Source organism: Dysidea avara, chromosome 7 (genome assembly GCF_963678975.1).
Source record: "Dysidea avara chromosome 7, odDysAvar1.4, whole genome shotgun sequence".
Classification (NCBI taxonomy): domain Eukaryota; kingdom Metazoa; phylum Porifera; class Demospongiae; order Dictyoceratida; family Dysideidae; genus Dysidea; species Dysidea avara.
Window position 1 is genome coordinate 38,431,714 of NC_089278.1, and position 11,029 is coordinate 38,442,742.

Sequence of the window (11,029 nt, forward strand, 5' to 3'; positions counted from 1 at the left end):
GTACTTAATGCCCAGCTGTTATATAATTGTTACAGACAGGAATTCTATACATCAACTATACAATACCAATACACACACACACATACTGATTACACTCACCTCATCAAGATCACCAGTGACATTCACCCCACTGGTGAACAACTGTTGAAGAACACTAACATCACCAGTACTAGCTGCTGTCCATATCTTATCCTTCTCCTCCTACAATGACATCACCATGGTAACATGAGTACTTATTATAAACTATTTTCATTACTACTTCAAACATACACCTCAACAACGTGATATGAACCATGAAATGTACACATGATCAAATGACTTGGATAATATGAACATTGAATGTATTTTATACTGAATAACTCAATCACTCAGTTTTGCCATACTGTAAATGTACAAAATTTTCAAGGACGTAATTTTTGGTATTTTGCGGTTGCTCGGCTTTCCACAAAATTTTTATTCTCAAAATTAACAATTACAATAGATCTCAGTGTGATCCTTGAAAACAAAACTGCAAAAATCCTGACATTTGTCAATCCACAATAATTACGTACCTCAAAAATTTGTACATATATGGTAACCTATTAGCCCACAGTCTCTACTAAAAATTTCTGATCATAAATAACTTGAGGAACAACTAGCCTGCTACAGTGGTACTGTTCTATACCATATGGTATGTACCATACGCGTATGGTACAGCAATTCGTACCATGTGAGTATAGCTAACCTACATGGTAGCTATGCATATAATATCAAGCAGAAGGGTTTTGCACTGCCATACCTATTGACTATGCTGGATGGCACTCTGCTTTCATTTCCTTTTAGGGAGGGGGAAGGGGCTAGTCTCCGAGACTCGCTTAGTGGTTTCTGTTCAGTGAAGATCGAGATACTCTAATAGAGCAGTCATATTTTGATCTGATTATTCTAATCTATAGAGCTAAGATGTACTTTGCTTTACTGTGATTAAGATATAACTTAATTGATTTTCTTTACTGTATGATGCATACCTACAGTAGCTATATTATGCAATTTAAAATAAAAGAATATTGATGGCATGATATAAGTGATGAAACTGACATCTTATTTTGTTAGGACAATATATAGCTACAACATAACTGCAAGGGTCTAGACTCAAGGGTAGCATGTACTGGTACCATGCACTTCTGCCAAATCATAGCATAAGCACTGATAGCTACTGCCGAATGAATGAATTGGACCAGACATTTGCTTGAGACCATCTGCAGCATTCTACTAGTCATCAAATGACTTGATCATGATGTATTTGATGCAAAGATAAATGGCTATTTAAATTAATGCTTTACAGAATTGTGCAAAAAGTTTAATTACAATAGCTATTGAATAATACTTTCAGAACTGCGGGTCTACCGGTGTCACCAGTGTCTAGCACTGGTAGCTGCACCTCGAGCTGGACATATAAAATTACTAGTAGGTAAAAATTTAAAGGGTATATAGGAAGAAACCTATATAGTTAAATAATGAAATAGTTCATATAAACAGGAATCATGCCAAAGCATTAATTTGCAGCAGGGACTACTAAGTACAAAATTTAATGCTGGCAAATTTATTAACGGAACATTCCAAATAATAATTTTTCAATATAAATTTATTTGATGGGATAGATCAATTATTGGTGTACTGTTCCACAGTCTCGGTAGCTATATGATAAAAACAATAATTCTGGCAGATCCAGTCTTGAATTGTGTTAAGTCATGCTGATCTAGTAGGATCTGATAAGAATTCTACATAGTGAAAATTAATAAAGATGAAATAATAATAATCAACTGGGTTGGAAACTTCACAAAAAAAATGATATCACCTATGTACAGTAAGTAATAAAAGTATATATCAAAGGAAGGAGATTAAATATCATAAGTCTTGATTTCTATAGTCATTGGTGTAATCTATAACGAATGTATCTCGTTGTCTGCTTAACAAATGTATTTCATTTCAGAGAAGTATCTGGCAGTTAATTCAATACAATAGTGCCACCATACACCCATGAATTCCCAGCTTGCATTTTTATAATAAATGACTTCATTTCTCCACAGTGGAAAATGCTATTGCTTTTAAACTACACAAGCTGGTATAATGCATGTTCTTTAGAATAGTTGAGTTAAAATTATCTAGCTGTTGCATAGCAACTGCATACACTGAAAATGTATGGTAAATTTTAATTTTTGTTCCTTCTTCCACACAGTACATAATTGTGGTTGCAATTGCTACACATATATTGCTTCCTATTGGATCCATGACCCATTGTTTAATTGATACCTGAAGATAGTCAAAGATTAGTACAACAAAGCTATAGAGCGATATTACCCAAAAACTCTACTAGGCGCTTCTCTATACTTGTACGAACTTTGTAAAAATAATGTGCTTGTGTTTATGGTGCCCAATCATCCTTTCAACATAAAACCAGAACAGTATGCTCCTTGCCTTACTCAGAAATCTTGAAGTTTGATCTTCTAAAGCATTATTTGAGGACAAAAGACATTGATTTCTGTAAGGCTGTAGAACTGTTTCCAGCATACTGATATTCATGATTATTTTTTCAATGAATGTCATTGAATGCATGGTTTTAAGTGATATAAACACTAAGCCAGTAGAGGTAGCGTTGTAGCTCAACATAAACATATTATAGATTTTGATATAATTCAGTATCCACAATTCCATATAAATACACATTAAAAATACTGCATTCTGATTGGCTAAAACATAGCGACCATATTAATTTGCATCCAAATCGAGCCAATTTTTTCAGGTATATATTAATTCATTAATATTTTATTCTATTGTTGCTAGATAATCTATTGTTTTAGTACACCTATACTTAAAAAATGGATATTTATGCCTGGTGATACTAAAGGAGTGTAATTTCAATTAGATGAGCTCAAGAAGTACAATGAAATGATTGCTCAAACAGAGGAAGATCTGTAGAATGCTGATACAATAACATTGAGGGAGGTATAGCAAAGAGATTTAATTGTATAGAAAGCAATGTTCCGGTTTGCAACTTAATGTAAATCTGGCTGTAACTTATAGCACTATTAGACATGATACTCTAAGACTGATGATGTGTATGGTAATTAATTGTGCAATAAATTCTTTTAAAACTGTAGTTTGCTGAATCTTTGCTATAAATGAGGTATTGCCTACTGAGATGAAGTAGAAAAACATACCATGACAGAGATTTTATGGTGAGTTTATGAGTTCTAATGAATAATTCAGTAATGAATGTATATTATCTAGTATATTGTTTAATTGTTAAGTGTGTTGTAGCCACTCACTATACTCAGTTACTGTCATGCTTGTGGATAGGAAGACAATGTGTTTAGCTACTCTTATTTGAATGTCAGTGTACTCTTTAAAGTTAACAACATCCACATTAATTTGTGCTGCAGGTCCATTGTGATGAATGTGAGTGGTGGTACTATTTACAGTATGTAAAAAAGAAAAGTATGTAAACAAGAAATTGGATCCTCAAAAGAAGAAGAGTGTATATAATAGATAAAGATGCAAAGACAGTTAGGGGCCATGTTGCACAACTGATGACACTTCTGAAGTTCATTTTTTAAGTTGTTAGCTTTGCAGAAGCAGTATAATTATGTGTAATTCAGTTTGAACTTACTAGCTACCATGCACATTGTAATTGCTCTCCTTGCTTATTTACGCAATTGTGTTGTAAATTGTCAGTTATCCACACTTATAATTGAGACCATCTGATAGCTAAAGTAGCATACATAGTACCACCATTCATGTGAAGTTCTGCAGACAACATGTGATCATGTACATAAGATTTAGATACATCAGTAGGACTATAGTGGGAACTGCATGGGCAAGGTATAAGGATAAAATGCATGTGTGCAACATGCTGATGAATAAATTTTTAGTTGCAGATTATTTTGTTGTGTTCTAAGTTTACTCAGCTAGAAATACCTGTAAAGGTAGACCCATTGTAGCTAGGCTAGAAGACACTGAGAAAAGGCACAATACGCATATGGTACGTACCATACGCATATGGCTATACCGTACGCGTATGGTACGGTACAAAATACGCATATGGTATAGAACAGTACTATTTAGTGACCTGCTGAGTGAAACTAACTAAATTTACATTTTTCTCAAAACTTATAACTTCTTACAGGTTTTTGCAATTGAATTTGGTGACTTTGCAATTGAATTCGTCCCGTTTGCAATTGAGTTCGTTGCTTTTGCAATTGAATTCATCCGGTTTGTTCGTCGGTTTTGCAATAGAATTCGTCTGTAACAAGAATGGCAGCTGGAGGAAACACGAAAACATGATGTAGCAGATGCTACAAGAACTTGTTCAAGTACAACAGTAGTAAACAACTCTTCATAAGGCAATGATTCTTCCTCTACAGCCTCTCCAGCAACATTCCAAACTCTACTACGCCATTCGCGATGGGTGTGGTCTGTTACGCTGCAGATGGCCCCTCGCCGCAAGTGGTCCAGCCGGACTAACTACCGCGCCTCAAGTAGTCCGGCTGGACCATGTAAAGTCGCTGCAGATGGTCCGCCCTGCTGCAGCTGGTTCCCCCAATGAAATCTCCACTATCAGCTTCCCAGTCAGTACTAGCTCAACGCCTTGATCAAAACGCACTGCCCTCCACGAAATACGAGTCCTGGAAGCGAAATTATTATTATTATTATCAATTTACCAAAAAGGAAGGCATACACAAAAGGCAAAGCCTGTACAAGGTGTCCGCCTACAAAAAAACAAACATACATATACATATACCTACAGTACACTACAAACAAAACAGTACACAACAAAACACAAAACAGTGATTAAGAAGTTACTTGACACATAAGTAATTATAAAGGTGATGCCGGAAAGACTTTCGATTACTGTCTTCAAGGATATGTAATGGCACAGTGTTCCAGAAGAAAGTTGTATTGACAAAAAAAGAATATCTCCTAGAATTAATGGTGGACTGTGGAGGGACTAGTGAAAGATGGTGACTTCTGGTAGATGCTATGGAATTAAATCAACAGTGACTATTAAATGTAATAGATGTTTGCTGGTGATATATGTCATTGAGGAAACTGACCGAAAGGAAACTTCGTCTTGACTGGAGAGAAGGAAGGTGAAGTTGGGAGCAACAATCATTCGAAGAAATGGTCCAAGAGCTGGTAGATGGACTCCAGCGACTCCCACAGATCCATCGAGCTGCCCGCTTTTGTAGGGACTCTAGTAGTTGGATATCTCCCAAATTATGGGGATTCCATACGACTGCAACATACTCTAGCGTTGGCCAGATGATAGCTTTGTATGCGGCACACTTAGCTGCACGGCTGCAACCAAACATTGATCTACGTAAATAGTTCAAAGATTTGGTGCCCTTACTGACAACATACTTGCAATGCTTAGACCAGTTTAACTTGGAATCTACCTGCACACCAAGATACTTCACAGGATTACTCCATGAAATAGGTTGATGGTTAATGGAGTATGTAAATGGAATTGGTTTGCGTTTGTTAGTTATCATCAAAGCTTCACATTTGGTGGGATTTAACTTTAATTGCCAGCGACTAGCCCAGGAAGAAATGGCAGTGAGGTCATTTTGTAGGGAAGAACATTCCTTGAGAGTGTTAGCTGGAGCATAAAGTAAAACATCATCAGCAAACATTTTAACAGTGGAGTGTTTTACAACAGAAGCCAAATCATTTATGTAAATCAAAAACAAAAGTGGACCCAAGACAGTTCCCTGTGGAACCCCAGAAGTAACAATGGCCCAATCTGAAAAAGTACCATTGATTACCACTCTTTGTTTTCTTTTAGTTAGAAAAAATCTAAGCCATGACAGTACTTTACCATGAATTCCTAGATAGCTTAACTTAATCAGAAGGCGTTCATGTGGTACAGAATCAAAAGCCTTCGCAAAGTCAAGCAGTAGACAATGTACAGTGCTTTGTTGTTCTAAACATTGAGACCAATCATCAACAGCCTCAGTCAGAAGAGTTACAGTAGATCTTTTATTTCTGAAGCCAGATTGAGAAGGACTAAGCAGTTGGTGACGCTCCAAAGCAGAAACTAAGTGTCGGTGCAAAATACGCTCAAAAACTTTGATTACAACAGAAGTGAGACTGATTGGTCTGTAGTTACTAGGATTATGCTTGTCATTACGCTTGTGTATCGGAACAATATTTCCTGAAACCCAGTCAAAGGGAAGAGTACCTGTTGATAGTGATTTGTTGAATAAGTGACAAAGAGGAATGGAAATATAATCTGCAGCATTTTTCAGTAGAAATGAAGTAATATTATCAGGGCCACAGGCTTTGTTAACACTCAAGTGGCACAAATTCGAGTAATGAGAGAGAGAATAAACGTCTTAATGATTAAGACAAAATATACATTACAAGCATACAGGGGCCTAGACACATGTGCTGATGGATCAGTACAGGAGCCCTGGCAAGACTTACATTAACTAAAAGTAAATTAAATTACAATACACCAAAAAAAAAAAATCTATATCTACATATATGTAATACTTAAAGTTTACCTAAGGTGGTCTAAAAGATCCCAGCCTGGGGAGGCTCTAGAATTAAAAATTCTGTAAGAACAGGACACAGCAATGTGAGCTGCCTGCTCAAACAAGGATCTTATGGTTTTCTTTGGCACTTGACAGGCAGTAACCATTTGAGCAATTGTTTCTGACAAAAAGTGACCTAAACAACCAATTTCAATGGGAACAAGATTGACAGTTAACCCAGAAAGTTGGAGGTCATATTGCAAGGAGCTATATCGATCTTCCTTTCTAACTCTAGCAGCAAGAAGATGTTGCTGGGTATTAGTTGGTACTGTCAATTCGAACAAACAAATGGAATCATTAGAAACCAATACCAAGTCAGGCCTGCTGAGGTGGAGGAAAGATTGGTTGGGATGGTACTAGGGGGGCTGGAACTAGCTAGATAACCTGGAAGGTCAGCATAAAGTTTGAATGTTTCAGGTAAATGTTGTTGGAGCCCATGAACAAGGACCTGTAAAACTGAATCATGTCTCCAGGTATACCTGCCTTGATCTAGAGCAGTAGGACAGCCAGTCAAAATATGGTTTGTTGTGGGTTGAGGAGCTTGACAAAGAGCATATCTAGGATCAGTAATGATGTTCCATCTGGCCAGGTTCATAGGGGATGGTAGAGTGTCACAACCAGCACGTAGCAGGAAGGACAGTTGTTTTTCAGGGAGGCTATACATCAATCTCTTCCATAGAGGGCAAGCTTGCTCCAGAGTTACAATATCTAAAAATTTATTTTGAATAGTTAATGGTTCCAGTTTTGACTTCCAATATTCAATGTGAGCAGAACGTAAGTTGTGGCGAGCATGGTTCTTGAAAGTTGCTGAGTGAATGTTGGCAACTGAAGCCTTAGCAGCAGATAAACATGCAGTCAAGGACAGTGGAAGAGATATCGAATCTGTTAGCTAAAATAGAATGTCGCAGCTCTATAATCAGTGGATCAACTGACCGTTCAATAGCCAGAATTTATGAAAACTTGGCTGATTACTTCAGGTGTGGTAAAAAGGGGAGATCCAACACATCCGGGTGGAAAACAGTTCCAGGAGTACAATTTCTGGGGAGGTTCAACCAATTTTTCACAAATTTCAATACTGATGACTGTGCTGAAATAATAGAAGACACGGTAAGCCTCTCAACAGCTAAATGAAAATGTAGAACAGAAGACACAAAGTTTTTTAAGATCCATATCTTATATTCTCCCCGAATAGAACACTTATCGATGGATTGTAAAAATTTTTTAATTTGTCGCTTCATGTTAGCAGAAGCTACCGATTGAGCAATAGTTGGAGAAACACCAATAATGCGACCCAGAAACTTAGTACAATCCACATATAAAGTTCTAGAATGTTCAGAATTAGAATGCAATGTTTAGAATTATATAAACATATAATTCTAAACATTGCATTGTTTTGCATTTGCACGTGGTTTTTAATTCGTGTACGCATTGTGGGCACCAGTGTCCCTTTCGACCCCACCTTTCAAAAATACTAACAAAACATACTCTAATGGAGCAGTCAGTCAAATACTTTAATGGAACAGTCACCACTATGACATGGCAGCATGGCTTAGTGTCATGTAGTCATCCACATACAGTTGCCAGCAGTATGTGACAGGATAACACTAAGATGCATCTCTGGAAGAGGCTACAAATAAAGCTTCTGGGAACCTCCATCAGCTTGCCATGGTTGTGCCAGATAAACAAGTACACAAAATTTTTTGGAATTTTCAACTAGAGTAGGGACCATAGCTCATCGATAAAAAGTACTGAAACAAGCTGGAGTAGCGCATGATATTAAATCACAGTAAAACAATAAGAAGTGTTATATCCCTACTGTTATGGTATCTTGAGCACAGTAGGGATATAACACTTCTTATTGTTTTACTGTGATTTAATATCGTGTGCTACTCCAGCTTGTTTCAATACTTTTTATCAATGTGCTATGGTCCCTACTCTAGTTGAAAATTCCAAATTTTTCTGTGTACTTGTTTGTCAACTTTTTTGTAAATATTATTATTATGACTGGTGAACCCACGCATACCGCATCTGAAATGGCGCCGTGCACCCCAGCTATATCAATTATTGTCTGAAAAGTGAAGTATCCATTACGCTTTGTTGTTGGCTATGTTCAACCTGTTACATAGCAGTACGAATCGAGAACTGTTCGAAAAGCACCTCTGCAATCAAAACAATTACTATGAAAAATATGGACGATTTCCATTGCTATCGCCAAATCAACACTTTTCACTGTCAGCAAAGGCAAGTTATAATTACCGGAATAGAAACTGGAAACGAAATGGAACAAAACGAAACCGGTCTATAGCATCTACCCCCACTGAAGTTGCACTTGTAGTTGTACATATTATGTCTCTGTAAGGGGAGAACGATCGCAGGCTTTGTCCTTTGTATAACCCTTGTCTTTTGATAAAACCAATTGATAATCTAATCTAATGCACAGACCCAGCCTCAGGTAACAATGAATCTATAACCATAATTGTATTGCTTACATCATCACCACAGGGTCCAAGCCTGACAGGGTCACTGATTATCACTACCAATAGCTAGTCCATCTGTAAATCAAGATTTTTAAATTATAGCTTGACAGTAGCTTGGGGCCTTGATTACTTTAACTAGCTAGCTACCAAGAGATTTTCATGGTTTAATTTTCATGGATTGCCACAAATGCAGGGAACAAATTTTCTTCATGTAAATTGTTATGATCAGTGACCCTGTGGTGCTGATGTAAGCTATACAATTATGATTTTAGATTCAGAGGCTGAGTCTGCATGTGCATTAGATAAGATTATTGATTGGTTTTGTAAAAAGACAAGGGTTACACAAAAGGCAAAGCCTGCAATCGTTCTCCCCTTACAGAGACATAATATGTACAACTACAAGTGCAACTTCAGTGGGGGTAGATGCTATAGACTGAGCTATAGACTGAGCTATAGACTGAGCTATAGACTGAGCTATAGACTGAGCTATAGACTGAGCTATAGACTGAGCTATAGACCAGTTTCATTTTGTTTCATTCCGTTTTGTTTCTGATTTCTATTCTGGTAATTATAAGTTACGGTCAGCCAAGATGAATAGGACACAAAGGAGGACACTGGTAAGTCCATGAAGAATGCATTGTATGTACTGGGGTATGCCAAAAGGCACCTCTCAGGCCGAAGCGAAGTCAAACAGTGAAAAAATCAAGCCCGTAGCCTTAGCTGCTATTGAGTTATGCTTGTCTGAAGGCATCAGTCAGTCAGTCAGGCAGTCAGTAGAAAATTACATTAATTAAATAAATTATTTTTAAAATTCTGTAGCAACTTATTGAAAGCGTTTCGGGTCGATTTGAAACCTTGTTTGGGCTTAGTTTTACCTAATCAATACTGCCTCATCGTCATCAGGAAAAATCGAGGCTGGTTTTTGGGTGATGTTATTTTGTGGGCCACACCTACTCCTTTGTGGTCCTTACTATACAGTACTATCGTACTAAATGATAATGGCTTGAAAAGCTACTAATCTTATAATGGAAATGAACTGCCTGCCCGCATGCAAATTTGTCTGAGTGCAGGACGGGAAATAGTATTTGGAGTGGCCATATGCATAAATCTGGTAGCATCAAGCTCAACTGAGGATACACACAGTTACATAGTGAATAGTTTGGTTACAGACGGACTGATCCATCCTGTACTGTGCAGCATATTTGCAGGTGTCAGAAGTAGCTATATCAATGGTTTACGCCTCTATCCAAAATTTCCATTACAATTAATTATTCTCTAAGGCATGCACCGAATCACGTGACATACGATAAACTTACTTTGGTAAGTTTCCCCAGCTTTTTTCCATCTCGGGCCCTAGTCTCGGCCTGACCCATTTTGAGACGATGAAATCTTCTTTTCTGGTTGGATGGTTAAAATGTCTGCAAATATGGGATGGGCACTGGCCGGAAATTGTAACACGTTCATCGCGTGATATCAAACACTGATCAAAGGTGTTATCTTGCAAGAAACTGATTGCTAGATCCTTGATCTCGTCCTTGATTCAGTTCTTGGAAGCTTTATTAAATAGATATTGTTCCAAGTATTTAATACTGTATACAACACAGTAGCTGGTAGCTCATCAGTGTAGTTTGTGCAAATTTAAAGAGTGCATACGTTACATCAGTCCAACATAGAAGGGGCAGAGCTAAAGGCTATAGTATCTATGGCAGAGCAGCTATGGCCATAAGGAATATCTACAAAACTTAAACCTTCAGCATTGTAGCTACAATCACCTGAAAGAGTTTTCTCAAGCCACTGAAAAGTATGCCGGGTGCGGGTTAGGCCACTCCAATTGGTAATTATGTTTCTGGTCCACCGCCCACATCCTTTTTTGGAGAATGTGAAATTTCAGAAATAGCTACATGAGTAAAATGCCCGCATCAGCTTTTTGAAAAACCGGCCTGGATTTCAGAAACAAACATTGAGCTGCAACAAGTATGC

General features: G+C 37.4%; 1 protein-coding gene across 1 annotated transcript in view; it reads right to left on the reverse strand.

Annotated features, from left to right (window-relative positions):
• Nucleotides 1-10,472, reverse strand: part of LOC136261435 (uncharacterized) — a 35,852-nt gene extending 25,380 nt beyond the window's left edge. The window contains exons 1-2 of the mRNA XM_066055443.1: nucleotides 10,366-10,472; nucleotides 100-201 (exon numbers count right to left, since the gene is read on the reverse strand). Of these exons, the coding sequence (XP_065911515.1) occupies nucleotides 100-201; nucleotides 10,366-10,422 (159 nt within the window). The 5' untranslated portion in view covers nucleotides 10,423-10,472. The remainder of the gene's footprint in view (nucleotides 1-99; nucleotides 202-10,365) is intronic.
• Between the last annotated feature and the right edge of the window lie 557 nt (nucleotides 10,473-11,029).